Source organism: Apteryx mantelli, chromosome 6 (assembly GCF_036417845.1).
Source record: "Apteryx mantelli isolate bAptMan1 chromosome 6, bAptMan1.hap1, whole genome shotgun sequence".
Classification (NCBI taxonomy): Eukaryota; Metazoa; Chordata; class Aves; order Apterygiformes; family Apterygidae; genus Apteryx; species Apteryx mantelli.
Genome location: NC_089983.1, coordinates 16521207 through 16541494, shown reverse-complemented (window position 1 = coordinate 16541494; position 20288 = coordinate 16521207). Strand labels below are relative to the sequence as shown.

Genomic DNA, 20288 nt, shown 5'->3' with positions numbered 1-20288 from the left:
CAAACCATTTTTTTGTTACATCTAGGCCTACACTCCTTCCCTGTTCTTTCAAAACAAGTCTATGATTAGACCTGCTTCAAAGACAGATATTAAGGAATTATTATAGGAGATAATGATCAAACACTGCACACATCTCATACTTACAGCTAAATGCAAAGGACTTTTCGTAGCTGCAGAATCAGATTCCTCAAACATATTGTTGGTTTTTTCCAGAAGCTGAAAATAATAATAATAAAAAAGACAGTCTTAAAGCACCTTTGCAAAGCACAAATTCTAATGTTGCAACAACATCAGTCAAGTTAAAGAAAAAGTCAACTTATAGAAGTAGGCATACTTCATATGGGTGGGAAGGAGAGAGACAGAAGAGTTTGTCATTCTACAATTATATTTTATCAAATTAAGTATTAAAAAGAGCAGATAATTTGAATAGTAAACAATACTCTAATTCTAAGCATAAAATCAAAATGCTTGGACACAATTTTATAAAAGAAGCTTTCAGGTTGTTGTGCATGGAATGCTCTATGGTACCTGAAATAGATCCTATTTTGCATAATGACCTGTGGGTAAAAGAAATTGTAGATTGAAAGTCAATCTGGTTCCTACAGTCAAGATCTCCATGACTTTAGAAGTAACAGTAAGGAGTCCTTATCTGCTATTTAATTTCAACTGAATATACAAAAATTAAACTTTTTTTTTAATAAACTAGAATATGGTCCACTCATTCAATATCATTCACTCATCAGACGAATAAGAAAATTGGAAAGCCATAGGTTAGCATGTAGGATTTTGGCAACCTTATCTACTAAGCTTCCTGGAAATGATCTCCTGTACTGGCTGAATTCCTGTCTAAGCTTGACTTTTCCTTGGACTGAGACAGGTAAGTTCCGACGGACTATAAGTCAGCAGGCAAAGATATATTTTATTCTCAAATGTCTGCAGTGAATATTGAAGGACTCTGAGGAATAAATACTTCATAACCTTTCCTGTAAAATATTTTCAAGTTTTTTTCATAGAGTAAAGGTATAATATTTGTTTAAAAGCTTGTCATTAACATCCTTATCCTGATTAATTAGTCCTGCTGAAATCATAGGGACTGCTTGGCTGAGGAAAGAAAAAAGAAGGCTTTATGGAGTAGAGCACTCTGCTCAATTCACATTAGAAAAAATGCTGTTTCATGAATACATAGGTATTGCATACACAAGCCACATCTGCCAGATCATTCTGACACGTAATTAGGACTGGCAATAATTATAACAGAGCTGTGAGTCATTCACAGTCATTTTTATGAATTTATCAAAGCAGAACCTGCTTCTGTAATGACAGTCTTTCAAAACACACCACATCCTTGAATGCTTACCACCAGGAAATGGCTAACACATTTCATAAAATGCAACATGCTTTTGTATAACCCTTTTAATTTCAAAGGATACCAAAGCATTTTAAGGCTTAACAAATGGGGCAGTTTTATCCACTCAGCAGGAGGAAACATAGATCTGCTGAGACCAAAACCCCTCCACAGTAGCAAATGGACCCTGGCAACTTATCTAATTCAGGCTGCAAAGAAAACCTCTACACAGTATTGACAATACTGATAATTCAACATTTGCGAGTAGCACCACTGGTGTGTGTGGCATTTTACTTAATAACTACTCAAAGGGTTAGTCTCCAAAAACCTTTATGACTGGAAATTAGCATTTTACAGAAAATTAATAATAGGAGACTGTGAAAGGAAAGAAAAGCACAATAAGTAACTACATCTGACTTGTAAGGTTGCTAAGGTGGCAAGTCAGTTCTTCATACAGTTATTTCTTGCTTTGTTTTGTTTTTTTGACAGAGTAAGGAGTTAACTAAAGGACTGAAAAAGCGGAAAGGAAAACTTTGTGACAATCTGGGCAATTCCAGGGCATGACACCGTGGAGGAATCCCCAGAGAGAGGGGTGCGAGCCTGCTGCAGGCACAGAAATACCTGCCTGCACAGCATGATGACGCTGTGCCCTAAATTCTGCTGTATGCCTCAACTTTTAGTGTAACAAATTAGTCTTTAATAGACCTACATCAAGGATAAACTTAGCCAAAATCAAGGCAGAATACCAACTAGTATTAACAGTGCATAAGGTGTCACAGATCTCTTATTAAACAAGGACATTAATGTAAAACATATGCAAAAAACTAGGAGATTAAGTAGTAATTTTGTAAATTTTGGGAATAATATAATGTTAGGACTGGGAAAGAAAGGTGCGCTAATGCAAATACCACTCATAAGCAAGCGGCTGTGCATATATTAACAGGTAATATGACTGTTAAATCATCTCTGCAGCTAAGGAGAAAAAAAAAAAAATCAAGTCCCACAGCAGGTGTTCAGTACATTTGGGGCAGGTTTAGGAAACACATTTGGTCTTACCATGTGGGGCCATTTCTAATTTAAAATATTGTTGTTCTCTTTAAAGTATTATTTAGTATGGTTAAAATATCCTTATTTAATGTAAATGAAACAACCAGTGTTTGATGGCACCTAGGATTATTGTTAAACCATCTGTCGGATGAGTCCATCATCTTCAGAGACATTTCCCAAAGAAAAAGAAACATATAACATAGATGCAAACAGGGTGACACAGCAGCCAACTCTGAATACATGTGCATGAATTCCAAGTTACCCCAAGCATGTTTTGACTAAATGATTATTTTAATTCTTATATTCTCTAGTGAGTAAACAAACTAAAAACACCCCGCCAAACAAATCCAAGCGCTAAGCCTGTTCCCCTGGCTGCCTAACACTGGCTTGTCCTCTGAATCCATAAGGCCAGCACAGAAGCAGAGTTTAATTGCTTTTAATTACATCATTTGTTGAAATTTCAGGATCAAAAATCTTAACATAGAAATAGTTCTCTTAACTTGTCAAAAGGCTCCAAAAGTCTTCTGGAAAAAGGCAGATAATTGCCTTTTGAGTAGATAAAAAAATACATTGAAAATTGACAGAATTAAGGCTCTAAAGGAACAAATTGTGGGACTGAAGAGCCCCCCACAAAAAGTATCTCAATGACTTAAAGCTGCTTAGATTGATGCAAACTTAGACTGCAGACAGATGCAGAGATTTGAGCCTGGATCTTTTGCACTCCCATCATGTAGACCATGCTTCTTTTTAACCAAAAATTCTGCCTCAGAGCTTCTATGAAGTCCAATACATTGGTCTGAGGACCCTCTTCCCCAGTGAAGGATTTGCAAAATCTCACACATTTCTGTAAGTTTTATAGAAAGGCTTTTGTTTAGAGAAATCATTAGCCACAAAAAATATCCTCTTTAGTTGGAGAATTTCAGTTCAGCAGAAATACAGTGAAAGTCAGCTTTAAAAACGTGTGCTTCAAACGTGTTTTTGCTACTCTCCTCTCATTTGTCTCTATTGTAAAAAAACACAAGTGCTTTTTAGATTCAGACTCATTTGAAGATGTGCAATTTATATTTCTTCTCTGAACCACTTTGAAATTGGCCATGTTTTTCCAGAAAACAGACAACGTTGGCTCTGTTTCACATTACCCAATGCAAAGTTATTTTACTATCCAAAAAAGCATCATGCCAGTGAGATGCGTGTTCTTGATCCACAGCTCCTCAGACCAACTGAGGAAAAGCAACAGAATTCCTGGCACAGCTCAAGCCTCTACAAGCAACAGCAACCAGGAAAGCTGATTTAAATGAAAGCATCACACATGCAGTTGCTTTAAGTACATGGCATGCTGGTTAACAGCCATCATTCTTCTTGTTCAGGCCTGATCAGAGGGAATGCAAAGAATTGCAAAACAGTAAGTTTAAATAAAAACCAAAATACACAACGTGCAATCATTTTTCATTTACTTACTATATCCAATGGAGCTTTGCTTCCCTTCTAATTAAAAAAGTCATTTAGTATAATTAAAGACATAAATATTAAGGTATGATGGCAACCTGCAAGGTTTTTTTTTTTTTGTTCTTTGCTGTAGAATAAACTGCATTGCAAGCACTTCACAAACAGAATCATAAGCCAAGACCTGACCCTGTGCCCATATCTACACTGTCCACCTACGGATGAAATACTCCTGAAGCAACAAGACTACAGCCCACTGTCAGGCAGCCCCTGTGAATACACACCAGCTGCATTACTTCATGGGGCAGGAGTGGAAAAAGGGAAATAATTTCCAACATGAATATTTAAGATCAATCTATTTGATACAAAATACTTTCCTATGCCAGAAGACGACTATCAAACACAACTGATTTTACAGCAATACTGGAAAGGAAAGTAAACAAGATACTCTATACTTCTCTTAAGGTGACAAAACTCCCAAACACCTCTGACCATAAAAGTTCTTGTAAGGACTTCACTGGAACGCAACAAGGATGACTTTGCCTCTCCAAGGGCTATGTGGACAAAAATAATTTTCCCAATCTGCTTCTCTCTATATCTTAAGGAAATGGCAAACTGGACATTACAGTCTTCCACTATTTCTTTGTCCTGTTCATGCTGGCCAGCCTGTTTATTTTTATTTTCTTAAAATTATAGCCAGTTGCTACCATTGTGAAATCTTCAGTGCTGCTCTGCAACAAATAGGAAGGTATTCATTTAGCTTAAAATGCAGCTATGAAGAACAAAGAGGCGAATGGGAGAGGGAGCAACGTTCCCAGCAACATGGGCCATCAGCAGGACACGTGCCCACTGAGGTCCCCAGAGCCAGCAGCAGGACAAGCGGGCCAGGCGCCGCTCCAGACGCCAAGGCATGCAGGCAGGACATCCCTGCCATAGGAAAGGGGCATTTCAAGAGCATCATCACACTAAGTAAATGCTGCTGCTTCTAATTCTCCAATTCTCATGTGAATGGGTTTGAATCATTGGTGCAGTTCTGGATAATAAGTAATTAGGTTTCTGAGAGAAGCTTGTTTTAATCTAACTTCTGCAATTCACTGCTGTGTCTGAAGTTATTCCTAGGAACAGACATGGAGGCCCTCCCTGTTAAAATACCTTGAAATAACAAGATAAGTTGAGATGAAGGAAACTTCTTAAGATGCATTTTTGTCTCTAGTAAGATATTAATGTTGATAGGGTCAAGTTCATCCCTCACACAATACCAATTCCCAAAGTGATATTGCATGCAGGATGAATCTGGCTCCTAGATTTGATCTGTGAAGTACCCAAGTAATGCACCATTCCAAGTGCATTACCTTCATTAGAAGAAAAAAATATTATTAAATTGATCAATATGGAGATCAGAAGGAAAGCCCACATACTGAGCAACCGATCACTGTGGCAAATTAACTTGTATGAACAGTTATTTAGGCTGTATTTTGATTCTAGCCTGTAAATTCTGTTCAAAGCAAGCAGCAGTACAGTTCTGCCTCCCCAGCACTGCCAGGCAAAGATTAAAAATCTAGCTCTTCCTTTACTATACAGTAGGCCCCATGAGGCCCAAATCTGCCAAGATGGGAAGCTACTCTACACTGTCAGGGAACAGTCATGGATTTACACGGAAAGCCACTAATGCTGTAGTCTGCCACCCGCCACCTGGCACACAAGTTGTGATCATGGCAGCCTAACCAACCACATTAAAAAGCTGGAGATTTGGGGGCTGGGCTCTGCTGTGCATAATTTAGGTACTTGCCTTGTACCAGCGTTTTCGGTATTTTGCTAAGCAGTCCCGAGAAACAAGCACTTAGCTCTTACCTAGGGAGCAGAGAGAGGGCCCTTTGGAAGGCCACCAGGGGAGAGACCTTCTCTCCTCAACGTGGGTCTTCAAAGGCGTCTCCCTCTCTCCAGGGACTATGTGGGGTAAAAGTAGAAGCTGCAAAAGTGTCCAGATTCTCTGCTGCGAGTCAAGTGTCCAAGTTATGTCAACAGGGTCCCGCCCTTGTGTGGGAACTTTTAGAGGCTGAGAAGATGGATACTTACTCTTTTGATTTACTGGTGGTTTGGGGAAGTTAAAGAGACTGAAACTAATTAGCTTTTTCTTAAGAATGTTCCCTGCTGCTAGTAACACCATTCAAAAAGGTCATGTGTCACAAAATGTTGATTTTCTTGGCCACAAGGTATAAACACAGGTTTAAACATAATGCCATGCTTCATCTGTTTCTGAACACAAACCCCTCTGCAGACTTCAAAATATTGATCTATACACATGCTGCAGGAGCCTTTACCTAACAAATAAAATTAGATTACCTTTTAAGCCTACAAATACCAATAAGCTAGTGACGGTTTCTTTTTAAAAGCCTGCCCATGTAGGCAAACATCTTCCCTTGTATAAATACCACTGAGGAGACCTGTGGAAACCCAGCCCCTACAGCTGCTCCCCAAGCTATATGACCTAACGCAATGCCATATGCCCTGACCGAATGCTCTTTTCATTGTATCTGGCAGATTTAAAAGAGTCAGATATTCTTTCCACATTTGTATTTAAACACCACACACACACACACACAGGTATTCAAGGCAGTAGCAGAAGTCCTTATCTCCTTTCCAAACTAGAGGAAACCTTTCTCCTGGACTCCTTGAACAGCCTCGACACTGTCAGAAAGCAGCAGATGCTAGTGCCTTGCTCCTCCAGCTGAGAAAAATACAAATAAAAAAATAAGAAAAGACAAAATCTGTCAGAGACACAGAAAAAAATACCCTCACAGGCCGCAGGCAAAACTGTTTCCCTCAGAGTCAGGGTGCCAGCAGGGTGCCGCAGCAAACGGCAAGCCCAGGATCCCGCATTCGCACATCCTTCACAAGTCGTTCTAGCCTTCTAGACAATGTTTTTACAATCAGAATCATCTAGTTTCCAAAATATAAAATCAAAGCCAAAATATACTGCTATAAACTAACAGCATATATAAGCACCTAGCTCCTACTGGTAATTTAACTAGTGGATACATATTGGATACTAATGCTGACATCAAAACTTAAGTAAAATCAGTCTACTGCTATTTGGGGGATCCTAGGACTGACAGAGGAATTAAGAATAACCCTAACAAAGCTTCCAACAATTAAGTTCCGAAATTCTTTTCTTATTGTGTTTTCTCCTTTGGTACCACTAAAGTAAATGATTTCAAGCTTCCTCTGGAAAAAAAAAAAAAAAGGATACACAGCGGTTGGGTTTGATCGGAAGGGTTTCTCGCTGCGATTCAGAGCTGCACGCTCACAAGCACTGAGCCACATGAGCACCTGGCTCTAGCCAGTCCCACAGCATTGATAAAGGCCCTTTTCTTACAAAGCATTTAAATACATGCTCAAGTTTTTCAGCATTACCAAAAGTTTTACTTCACATCACCTTCCTTGCATTCTGTGCCTGGGCAGCATTTATTTGAAAGCTCCTTTTACATATTATTGGCACTTTCTGTGCAAAAATAAGCGCCTGAATTCCTAACTGTACCAACTCATTTGAGAGACAAGCTAAAAAAAAAAAAAACAAAACTCTGCGCTGCACACGAAATAAGAGCTCAGAGCTCAGGAGCCGGCACGCGGGAGAAGCTCTCGCGCGCACAGGCGTGAAGTCATTCGCTCCGCGAAACCCAGCGCCCCCTCGTTTCAGACACCAGAGCTCCCCTCGAGTCACCGGTGCCGACCGCAGAGGAGGAGGGGGCCACGTGGCGAAGGCGGCTGGAGCTGTGCGCCCCTGGCAAAGGGGCTGGCACCCCGGGGAGCCCCGCCGCCGCAGCCGGACAAGCCCGCGCGCCGGGGCGCTTTCAGTGCTTACCCAAACCACGCTATTTATTAGTGTCTTACTCTGAGATGGATGAACGGGCAGACTCTTGCTGATAAGAGATACGTAAGATTAGGAGCGACCGCATGAAAGATTTACGGGGTTAGTGATTTCAGCTTCTTCACAGGTTAAGGAACTCCGTGTTTGAAAGCTTGGCTTACATTTTTCCAGCTGTTACAGCTGGTCTAATAAAGGTGCTTTCCTTCCCTGCAGACCTGGCCCGTAGCTTTGCTGCCCCGTTGGGACGCCCTTCTGCTGGCTGGAAAAGTCCCTGTCTGCTGGCTCCGCACGTGCGCGGCCTCGCAGACTGCCTCGGCCGGGCAGCGGGACACACCGAGGTTTGCCTTCTCTGTCGGGCGCGACTTGCCGTTCAGCCATATTCTCCTCCCTTCCTCAAATGAATTCAGTTCCCATTAGCCAAAAGGCAAATTTAATTTGCTGAGAGAATAAAGAGAGGAGCAGATTAAAACATCAGTTCTGACAGTCAGGCAAGAGATTTCGCTCCAGACAACATTTAATTCACTTGCCCTGACGCTGCACAGAAAAGTTTTTTTTTTTTCAAACAACCCAAAGCACTTAACTGGCCTTCCAGACAGCGTTTTAATGTGAAATTACAATTTAGATTTCACTCTTTCCAGATCAATTAAGATTCTGCAATAAGAGATTATTTGAATGAAACACACCGTTTTTTTTTCAAACTGCTAGAGTTCAGTAATGCTACCAGCTCTAAAACATCAGCTATTGATCTTGACTGATAACCTTGACTACTGACCACTAAAGAAGTCAGGCCCAGTCTAAACAAACATGAGGTTATTTTGGGAAGTACAAAAGCAGATGGAAGAGACTGCGTTTCACTTGCTTGCAAGCACACGTGCCACCATTCAGCCTTCACAAATGACTCATCACAGATGCAGAAAGAATTCAAGAATCTGCTTTCACTCTCCTCTTTTTAGCTACGTCACGTCATTCATTGCAGGACAACTACCCCACTAATATCCCAGACAACCTAAGGGTCCTCAAGGAGAAAACTGTGGTCGAACACACGAATTTCATTTGTTTGGGTCAGAGGATATGACCTTTTCATTCTTGTTCTTTATTTCTCCTAATACCACTCCTCTTTCCACACAGAAATTTAGTTAAATTCCTCCAAAGGTATTGGACTCACATTGAACACAAAAGCCAAAAAGTCAAAAAAAAAAATTCATAAATCAATCAGTCTTTCCCAAACTGTACTCAAATATATAAATACTTTGTAATGCTGAGAAGCTATCATGCTTAAAGCACAGACCAGATTCCTCAGCTAAGGGAATTTCATTTGATACTACATCTTCTTCTTTATGTCTTTTTAAAAGTAACCATTTATTTAAAGTAGGATATTTTAAATATGAGTCATAAAGGCCCCAAAATAACTAATCTTACAAGATCCTTGATAAGTTTCCATGTATTCTGGAACACTGAAAGAGTTTCATTTCTTGATTAAGGCCTCTGTCCTACAAGCATTTACTACCAATATGTTCCCTGCTTAACTTTACGCACAAGAGCAGTCCCACTGGAATTTTTCATATGTGAAAAGTTCATTTGGTGGACCCTGAAACAAGGGAAAGAATCAAATCCCACAGGGTATCTTCTTCCCAACTTTTCCTCATTGTTTGGCAAAGTGCATGAGGGAAATATTAATTATCTGACTTGTAAAATCTGCCTCAGTTTTGCATCCACCTTGTCTTAGTTTTGACCAGAATTAGAGCTTCATATTTTATATGAACTTTTCCTCTGACATTTTTATGCCTGTAAAGAACTGTCTTGTTCTAGGGGGAATAATTCCTACATACTTCCATCTATGACCAATCAGTAATAAAATGCAAATATTTACTAAAAAGATAAGACAGTAAGGTAACAGTTAACTTGGCACTGAAAAATAATGTTTTTATTTCAATAATCCTGCCTGAAAATCTCTTCTTCAGGATGGAAAAGATTGGAAATCTTTTAGAAAAAGTGTTCTATATGTCAGAGTTCCTGGGATATATCTTATTCATGGTTCTAAGTTAGCATTTTTATGTAAGACTCCTAAATTCATTTGTCTTTTTATAATTCATTTCATCAGACTGATTTAAGCGCTAGGGAAAAAAAGTGTCATCGTGAAGCCCAAACAAGAAGTTTCCTTTCCTATCTACAGACATGTTTATATTGGAATCAAGGCTGCTGGGCTCCTACTGTTCCTTTAAAATGGGTGCCAGAGATAAATACTTCAGTAAGAGCAGCTAGAAATACTGTGAATCTCATTCCCCTTTGAATTAGCACTGAAGAGAAGAAAAACAAAAATGAGAAGCATCCCTAAGACGCAGCAGTAAATCCAGCCACGTGCGCCCCGGACCCGGGCAGCTGCCCTGGAGCACCTGCTCTGCACACCAGCGCTCAAAGCCAGCCCAGCCGTCTAACTGCACTCGGCAGGGCCTGGGCCGGGAAGGAGGAGAGCCCAGTGTTACTCAGGAGAGGGATAAGGCACAAGGGGTATTGCAATTTGCTGGATCTCCCTTAGTTTAGCTGCCAAAGCAGACAAACAGAAGGCTTGAGGAATAAGATGGCATTTGATGACTTTACTGTTCTCTCTGCCTACGTGGAAAAGAAGGGGCTTATAGATAAAAGTCATGCCTAGAAGCAAGCAAAACTTAGCGGCTGCTTCATTTAACTCTGAATAACTACAGCAGTCAATGTACTGTGGCTAACAGCTACCAGAAATAAAGATTATGGTTCATGACGAAATCCTTGCCATAGGTCTGCCACAGAGAGCCCAGGAAGCGGCAGCCGAACCACCAGGTACCCGCGGCAGCGCGGTGAGGTCCTTTCCACCTGGCCCACAGGAATTCTCACTGTACCTTTTAGGCACAGTCTTCAAATAGCCACGAATAACCATAACTCCCTCAAAAACAATTCGATTACGTTGTGAGGTAGTGATGTCTACAGAAGATGCTGCTTTATCAGATGAGATCATTGACGATTGATGCTTTATCATCAATTGACAATTGATGTGAAATACTCTCAGCGCCAGAGACTCTCACCTTGGAATAACTGAATAAATGCAGGCACGAAGATTATTTCCATTTCATACCCACTGCACTTTTAGCTACTCAAGACTTTGGTCCCAGCTCTCTTGTCACAATGAATACAAAGCAATGCAAGAAAGAACAGTGTAAAGGTGGTGCCTGTATTAATCAATCAGTCACTGTTACTAAGTATAACTAGTTATTAAACTCAGGACTCAGTAACTCACTAGAACTAAGGGAAAACTCTCACATGAATAATATGAAATCAGCTGCTTCTGATGGGGGCTGTAAAGATGACAAGTTCTGGTGCTACTGTTAATCAAGCACAAACGCTTTGTAGTACATATAAATTTTGTATTCCAGAGATAAAGTGATGTGCCTGCCAGCCTCTTAACACCAATAGCAAAATCCTGGTCCCCATAAAACTTTCAGGTAGACAGTCTAATACATGATAGCAGTCCTTTGCATGCAAAAGGCTAAAATTCATGGCAGTTTTCCTTTGCAGCTGTACACAGAATAGATGTATGATTGTAACTCTGCAAATGATACATGCCTTTGGTTTCTCTGCTGCAGCAATAGGCACAAATATGGGAGGATTAACATACAGAAACATGGAATTTCTCTGTCCAAACAGAGCACTTGCTGCATGGCTGTCTCTGGCCCACAGTTTGCATTTCAGCCTTCTAAATTAAAGAAATACTCAGCACCTCTGACACACGCTGCATTCCCAGGTCTTCCTTTTGCCTAGCGTGCCTAAGCAACACCGAGCCTCAATAGCAGGCTATTGTCTGTAATCGATGTATTGCCGGAAAACGTGCCCAGCAACAAGGAAAAGAAAAGAGAGGGGACCTTGCTCTGCACCCTCTCTGTAGCCAGTGGCACATAGGGACTATGATACGAAGGCTGAAAGAAAATCCCCCGGAGAAGACACTCATACGGAGAGCTCTCTGTGTGCAGGTCCTGCAAGAACCTGGTGATAAGACACGGGTATGACAGCGATACATACTGCTGCAGCCATACAAGCGTAGGCTAGTATGCAGCGCAAAGGAGGCTGCTCTATATATACACACACCCTTCAAATACTGAGAGCATTTGCTTTTGCTCCAAACCCACACCAGGCTCAGCAGCAAGCCCCTCCATCCCCACGGGCAGGATTGTGCAAGAACAACTCCAGGAGAAGGCTCTGAACACAGAAAGGCCAAGCAGCTGCCACAAGCAACAAAGGAGCAGTGATATTTTAAGCGTCCTAAATAAATGTGCTTGCAGGTGGGAGCTAAAAAGGCTTAACGCCTCTCCTGAAATTCTGACCCAGGGCTGCCCTGGTCTGATTACAGGTCAACATCTCCCAGCTCTTGTGACCTTGATGTAGGCCAACAGCAGTATTTCTCCTACGGTAGCAGTAACTGCCATCACTGATAAGTGTGGTATGAAAGCAGTGTGTGTTGTGCAGAAATCCTTTTTAATAATTAAGTACTCTGGCCCGTTAAACAAAGAAGGAACCAAACATAAAACACTAAAACAGCACACAGTTCTACTCTTACTAAAGTCTGAATATCTGTATAATTTTCTAATTATATCTTTTTTAAAGGAATTAGAGACTACTTATATGTGACACAATAATGGGGTATCACCCTCTGAATGTGCATCAAGCAGTTCAGTTAACCTCCATCTTCATGACACTTGCTTTATAACTCTCAAACTTCTCTGAACCCATTCTACACATCCTGCAAATCCGATTTTTGGCAAAAAATGTTTGGCTTTCTGCCAGATGCGATTTCTAATCACTCATGCAGGATTAAAAAAAAGTGAAAATTATGTTTGCGTACAAGGTTAATGTTGATTGTGGTAAAATTATCAATGCTGCTACTGCTGCATCAGAGGCAAAAAGACACCGCAGGTAAGCAGCTGACAACACACATCATTCAAAAGCTACTTACTCTCTCAGTATGCAAGTTAGTTAACATGACATCTACAAAAGGCACATACACTGTCATGCACTGGGAACTATCCTCTATGACTGGCACATTCACAAGGAATATTTTGATCACAGTTAAAAATTATTTGAGCCATTTTAAACACACACAAGCTCCACTAAAACACAACATGTAAGCATAACCTTGTTAAACAAAGACCGGATTATCAAGATTATCACATAGTTAAGCTACACCTGGTTGCATGTATTTGACTTTAGTACACCACACTGCAGGTATCTACAGCTTTGTGACTATCCAAAGAACTCGGAGAATAACCAACCACTCAGGGGAGTTCACCACAGCAGCGTGTACGTCCTGAGCACACTCACCAGTTCCAAGCACTGTCGGTGCCCGTATGCAGCGGCGTAGTGCACCGTGTTGTACCCCTCTTTGTCTTGCATGGATGGATTGGCATCATTTTGAAGCAGGAACTCTAGACACCTGGGAACAATTTATTAGTTTAATGGACAGCTCACAATATTTAACAGACTCGTTCCCCGCCACTACTAGGAGTGACACTGGAGACTGACAGTTAATTCTGTATTTCTAACAGCACCTTAAATCACTTATGGGTTTCCCTGCTTTCACCAGCTGTTCCTATATACATTTGCCAAATTTTTTATACAGGAAATCCCTGATCATCTTTGAAGATCTTCTTTATAAAAACAGCCTTCAGCTCAGCCTTTGCTGTCACTCTAGATTGTAAAATGATTTTTTATTACAAAACAAGAAAGAAAACTACATTTCTCTGTACCATGATGTACCCAATTCAGGAGAGCTAGAATTGTTACTATAATATGTAAAAACTCACTGATCAAACCATTGGTCTCCAAACACATACTGGTGGTAAGCTGAAAAATAAGGGCTTATCCTAATTATTTTCCTGGCATGTATGTATATAAATATATTTATTTCTTTGTTGGAAATGTCTTTAAAACTACATATTTTTCAAAGGATCTCTTCTGCTCTTAATAGCTCGTGGCTTTTTTTTTTCCTCTCATCTTGAAGAAATTATAATTTTCTTATTATTGCTTTCTTCCATAGCTAGAAATTCATAGTGAATGTAAGGCGATCATATTAAAAAAAAAGGAATTTTAAAACAAGGAAATAATAAGCAGCTAGATGAAAACGTCAGACTGAGCAAAGACATTGTGGAAGCCACTGGTCAACTTCTCTTTGCAACAAACAAAGCCAGCGCAAAACATTAAAATAAGTGCATGATACTAAAGAATTATTAAATTAGTAAATCAGCACATTTTCAGTTAGGAAAGAGCAACAAGCAGAGAAACAGAAATATTAAGGAATATGGTCACAGAGAAGAGCAGAAAGCTTTTTTCTTTAGGTTAGCCCTCATTAATGCTAAGCGTTCTCTTTAGCAGAGCAATGAATGAGCAAAACAGGGAGCATAAACTGCAGCCCAAAGCAGTGGCGTTCTCCAGAAATGGAGTCTAACTGCTGTATTGACTCCAAACTTACAATGCAGCTTCTTTTTCCTTCATCTCACTGGCTCTTTCAAGTTCTTCAGCATTTTCATGGGAGTTACCTAAAATATTCTTTCTTCTTAACATAGAGGACAGAAAAATGCAACTTATTTTCAAAATATCACGTCAGTGATTTTGATGCCGTCTGCCACCCATCCCCAATCTTGCCTTCAGTTGATCTCCAGTCAACAGTAAAAATCACAAAGGTAAATGTGTGCACTGCATGGGCCTGCAGCTAATAAGTTTTCCAAACAAGGGAGACACCTACAACACGGCAGTTTATCATCTGGCAAGTCAACGTCAAACAAACAAACAAACAAACAAACAAAAAGAACAAAAAATCGTAAAGCTCTGATTTCTGCCAAAAACAGTTTGATCATCACTTTCTATAATCTCACAGTTTCCCTTGTGTCTTGTCTTTTGTTTCCTTTGCAGAGAGCAACTCAGGGTTACCATGGCTTGCTTCTTCCTACAGGAACCCGCTGTGCTTCTCTAATATTTGAGATTTGGAGCTCTGGGAAACTGAGACACTGATACTAACCTAGTCTCTCTTGACTCTGCATTAGCTCTGTTGCTGACTCTTCTCACGTTCTGTGAAATACTTGGCAACCCTGCAAGGATATCCCAGTCAGATTCTTTACAGAGCTGAGTATATCTTAGTATTCCTGCACGCCTGGCCCATTTTTGGCAGCCATGCATCCCAGCCAGATGGACAGCTGGCAGAGGATTACAATCTTTACACAGACATTACTTGGCCACCAAGGCTACCACAGAATATATACTTCCAAACTATTCTGAATCATCACAAATTTGTGGCTTAAAAGGTTTGTAGAAGTACAGTTTGCTAATCTGAATTCCTATATAACATACATATTCCAGACTGGATTCTGCACAAAGCAGAACAGTATGTACATACCTTCCTTAATGTTCAGTTTCCCATTTCTCATATCAAGATTTGACATTCTTCGCATGGGTAAGTAGCAATATGGTTTGTTTTACAAACCCAGGGTCTGTCTAACGTCCACTGCCTCATAAAGAAAACTTATTTATCAATACCAAAACCCCCTGAATATTAATTTGGTAAGCTCACAGAAGGTGCTCACATGCTATGCTGAATCAACACAGTTGTTCAAAGCTCTGACAATAGTAGGAGATACCTGTGCATTGACCAGGATTTTAAACATCTCCCATAACAGGTGAAAGTCCTACCTATAACTGCTTTCAAGGAACTACGAATCAGTGAAATCCCAAAATAAGAGTGTCTGAACAGAATAAGTGGTGATCTGTAGAAACAATAGATACTCAGAAACTCTAGTTATCTATTTAATGAAATTGCCTCCCTGCCTTCCCCTGCAGAAAGGGGTACGTTCATTCTGAAGACCATAAGCAACAACAGCTACCAACACAACTGAAGCAGTAGGTCAGCCTCTCAATTCTTGTTACACCAAGAATTCTCCCTGCACTTAAATTGCCCGCATCCAAAGTTAGAAATTTTGAGTGCACTTTGGACTGAAATTGCCTGACCTTGGGAGTTTGTCCCCGTTCAGCAGAAAAAACTATGCTGACCTACAAAATCAGGCTTGTTTACATGCAGGAGCCCCATCTACGGAGAGCCAAAGGCTGAAAAACAACACGCTGAATCACAGTTCTCAACACCAAGAGTAACAACTCTCTGTGACAGGACAGAATTAGAAACATCCAGTGGCAAAAGCCTTCATATCACCCTACTCTGCACTGTCCATGAAAGTCCCTCTCTAGTAGCAGCAAGCACAGTCCTTTGAAGATCCTGCTGCTTGCTACTCAGCGCTATTCAGGTTTAAGGGTGACAGGGAAGAAGCTTCTGATATTGGTATTATTGCAGCAAATGATTAAGAAGCCAATGATGTTCTGCTATGACATCCAAACTTCTACCATGAGGTTATGCAGAAGACTTCCTGGAGGGGCTCTGAGGTAGTATTATGCTGGAAAAGAACCATAAGCCAAACATTTTACCAGACCTCACTATACAAGAAATCAAAGAAAATAGTCCCTTGGAGTCTGAAGGAAAGAGGCAGGGAAGTAAGAGAAGCTTGGGAAGATCTAAAATAAATACAGGCGGCTAATAGTTTCAAGAGAGAACTAATAGGATAACTGAGTGTGTTTTACACAGTAGAAAGAAGTGATTGCCAAAATATGCAACAAACTGGGAATTAGAAATTGCAGTGACCAACCACAGAACTTGTAAGCTCTGCAGCCGATCCCCCCTTCCAGCCCTTTCCCACAAGACCAGCACTGCATTCTGTCCTCTCTGTCTTTAAAATCTCTAAAAAGCAACCTAGCTGGGAGAGGGTCAATGTTTTATGAGCTCTGAGAGTGGAGAGGTCGATGGATAGATCTATCCCATTTCTGCCAGCACGTCTGTCAGAACGGCAGATGTCTGTCTGTTGCTACAGTCCATCTGGAAAAACCTCTCCTCCTGTTGCCTCTTGCTCCCTCCCTTCCAACGGGATGGCGGAGCACATGCAGAAAATTCTCTGATCTTCCTCTTGTGAGGAAACCACACAGAGGAAAACAGAAGACAAACTGTTGGGAGAACAGTTCAGTAGGACAAGGTGGCAACACTGCAAAACTGTGCGTCACCTCAAAGGTAAACTATGTAGCTGAAATACCACCTCATCTGGGGACTTGGTTTACAGTCGGAGCAATTCAGTATGGAGCTGTGCGTACATCTGAGGGGAATCCCCTTGCTAGCTTGATTATTTTTTGGTTCAAATGACATTGCAGCATGAAGATAGTAGCATGACGCTGATCTAGCAGAACACTAAACAAGAAATACAAATAGGCTTTCTTACTTGCGGTCCATGTCAGAAGCAGCAGCATAGTGCAAAGGGGTGCGTCCCCAGTCATCTGTTTCATTAACGTTGGCTCCCGTTGTCACCAGTGTCTCAATACAGTGGAAATGACAATTTGCAGCTGCATAGTGCAGAGGTGTCCTGGAATGCAAGTGCAACTCGTTAGCTCAGATTCTCATACACAGCATGGGTGATAAAAATAAATCTTAACTGTAGCACTCGCACAGACTTCCAAGTGACAATACCAGGTCGTTATGTTCTTACACTGAAATGCAAAGTTATGCAAATTTAACAAAATACTGTGTTAATATGAGGTTTTGATGCTCCTACAAGAAGAATACTGCTCCCACCAAGCCTAGTAGCATAGGGACCCTCCATCCATGGCTTGCAAACAACTTATTCCCAATGAAAGCCTCTGCTGTTGCTCTGTATACACGTGACTTTCTTGCAGTTGGGAGGCGGCAGAGCAAAGCACAGTGTCCCTCACAGCACATCATTCAGCTGGAACTGCTGCCCACAAGGAGCGTAGGAAAGCTTATTCCTAACAACTTCACTTTGCAGATGTTTCACACACCTAACACAACCATAGTGCTGGCTACACCTATTCCTGAGCCTGTTTAAGTTTCAGGGTTGAACAAACCTTAAAGAAATTCAAAGATAACTATAGAGTAAATCCTTCTCCTACCACCCCCAAAAAAGAAAACAACAAAACCTATGTCCTGGAGACACACAAAGCCTTTCTCTTGCCTCAAGAATATTCCCAAATGGGAGCAGATTAAGCTCTTTCTAACCCAAGGTTGTTCAAATGTACACTTTATGCATGAGAACTGGAGTTGACTGCCACACATTTTTCCACAGGCAGCTGAACTAGGCTTTATTATCCCCTTCCTTACAGTTGCTTTTTTTTACACACTCACACATATAAACTCATCTGTTTATGCAGAATTTTCATAGTACTGTTGCGCTTTTATTTTTTATTATGCACACATAATCGAGGCTTTAAAAGCTTCTTTGCCCATAGAACAGAATTAAATTTGAGTTAGCTGCAGCCTGATAATCCACCTGCTATGCAGTGCTATTCAGCATAACAGGGGAAGCGTGTCTTAGTCATTAAACCTGCCTCTGCCTAAGGCTCAGCGCCAGTTGCTTGAAGAGCTTCAGCTGCCCAGCGTTAGCCCACAGAGGCAGCCCCCTTCAGACAATGAAACTGGAGTTAGGATTTAACTCCAAAATCATCACAGCGCAGTTCTGCAACATATGAGGCGGACCGTGACAGAAACATGGGGTGATCCTGTCCCTCTGAGGAATTCCAAAATCCAAGAAAAGATCCACTGTGCAGGAAAGTTCAGCATGCCACACACTTGGCACTCGCCATGCAAAGCCTGAATGTCATTCAGAGAGAGCTCATGTTGTTAGCACAATTTCCAAAGCGTTGAAATTTGCAAAGGCTCCCTCTGCTACGCAAAAGTCCTCAACCAATCCAATTAATTTGTCCCCTAAAATAAGCTACTTTTTATTTGGGGGAAGCTGTAAGATAAAAAAATCAGCCAAAGAATAGTTCACTTTTGAACCTGCTTCATTTAAATGGGACAGAAGAATGCCTTCATTTTTATTGAAATATTTGGCACACTTCCAGTGCGTATATTTAGAGGATATGACTAACAACCACTACTGCCCCTCCACCAAGCAATGCCACACAAAATGCCCGAGCCAGGCCAGAACCTTTCAGCTGTAATTCATTTACATTAGTATAATGACAAAAGCAAAAATTATCTGACAAAGAATTAACGAGCACGTTTAACCTCTCAGCACATTTACTACTTTCTCTCTGAAATAAGTAACACCATGAGTACTTAAGGAGGACCTGTGCAGTGTCTTCAGTTCCAACACAGCTGCTGTCTTCAACAGTTTACCTGGAATTCACCTTCCTCACCGACCTAAAGCAACCTGCAGAAGTACACACACCCATCGAGGTTTGCAGGGCTTAGAGGAAGAAACCTAAACTCCTTGCAGTGCTTTTGTACCTCACTGGTACAACTGAGGGTGGATGACAAAGAGCAATCCCTGATAAAATGGAAAAGGCCTGATCACTAGACAGGGTGACCCCACAGCTTTAAAAAACACTGCTTGCTACTCAGTTTTGCGCAAGCTCACTGTAGTGCTCATTTTTTCATTCTCATACATAACATGGGCAAGGGGAACCGTTTGCTGATATGGGAGTTTTATGCTGGGTTCTCTCAAACAGCTGCAATTTGGAAATATCTTCAGATAGACCCTAGACAACCTAATGCTTAAAGATGGGTATCCATTTTTAACATTTGGGAGGGTAGGCAGAAGAGTAACTTATTTATCTGAATTTCAAGATGGCAAGACAAGCCCGCATCTCTTACCATCCTGCCCGAGTCCTGGCAAAACTTGCGCACCTCCTGAGCTTGCCATGCCATGAGTAGCCTTTGAAGCCACCAGATGGCTTGCAGCGTGGGAAGTTAAGCACACTGTGCCGGTACCTATTCTGGGGTGGTAAGGCCATAATGGTGACGGATAACTGCGTGATGGCACTATCTGCTATCACATGAGACGCAGTGTGCTAAGTCAAGTGATGCTATTCAGTGGGCTACAGCTCTTCTCATGTTCTAAGTTCACTCTGAGGTTTTGGGGAATGACTAGGTTCCTGCTTCAGAAAACTTTGGCTTTGTTTAAAAAAAAATATGGGAAAATGCTGAACAAATATTCTGGAGCAATCAGGGAGTGAAATCTCTGCATCCATTCCTGGCATAGCAACACTAATGGCAACACTTCATATAGGGAAAAAAAAACTAGGAAGTATATCAAATAGCAGCAATCCTTTCCATCTTTACCCAGGTGCTGTCTTGGGCACAAAAGCACAAGAATCTAGGCAGTAAGAAAAGCAATAAGGAAAAAAATAAGCCTGTGTTATTTTTAAAACTGAAAACTCAAGAGGGTGAGCTTGGTTTTTATGTATTTAATGAAGTCTGCACCTGTCTGTTTGGCATATAACTGCCGCATCCGAGTTCTGTAGGGAAGGCCAATCTATTTTACTGTTTAGTGTTTTTCATGGAACCTATGATTTCCAGACCAAGGTTGTCTTTCTTGTTTGCCTGATACTTTTTTTTTTTTTTTTTTTCAAATGAGCTTTATGATTTACGTACCTCCCACATTTGTCCTTCTTATTAAAATCTGCTCCACTGCTTTGCAAGAGTTTTATACATTCAACGTTACTGAAAAGAGAAGTAAAGAA

At 41.0% G+C, this 20288-nt stretch overlaps 1 protein-coding gene across 6 annotated transcripts in view; it reads right to left on the bottom strand.

Moving 5' to 3' along the window:
• ANKRD44 (ankyrin repeat domain 44) overlaps positions 1 to 20288 on the bottom strand; it is a 144103-nt gene that overhangs the window by 22749 nt on the left and 101066 nt on the right. For 4 of the 6 annotated variants that reach the window (XM_067298904.1, XM_067298906.1, XM_067298907.1 and 1 more), the window contains 5 exons: positions 20200 to 20268; positions 17030 to 17170; positions 14194 to 14277; positions 13047 to 13158; positions 145 to 216 (listed from right to left, as the gene is read on the bottom strand). In XM_067298904.1, the coding sequence (XP_067155005.1) occupies positions 145 to 216; positions 13047 to 13158; positions 14194 to 14277; positions 17030 to 17170; positions 20200 to 20268 (478 nt within the window). The remainder of the gene's footprint in view (positions 1 to 144; positions 217 to 13046; positions 13159 to 14193; positions 14278 to 17029; positions 17171 to 20199; positions 20269 to 20288) is intronic. The other 2 variants (XM_067298905.1, XM_067298908.1) reach the window with 1 other exon arrangement.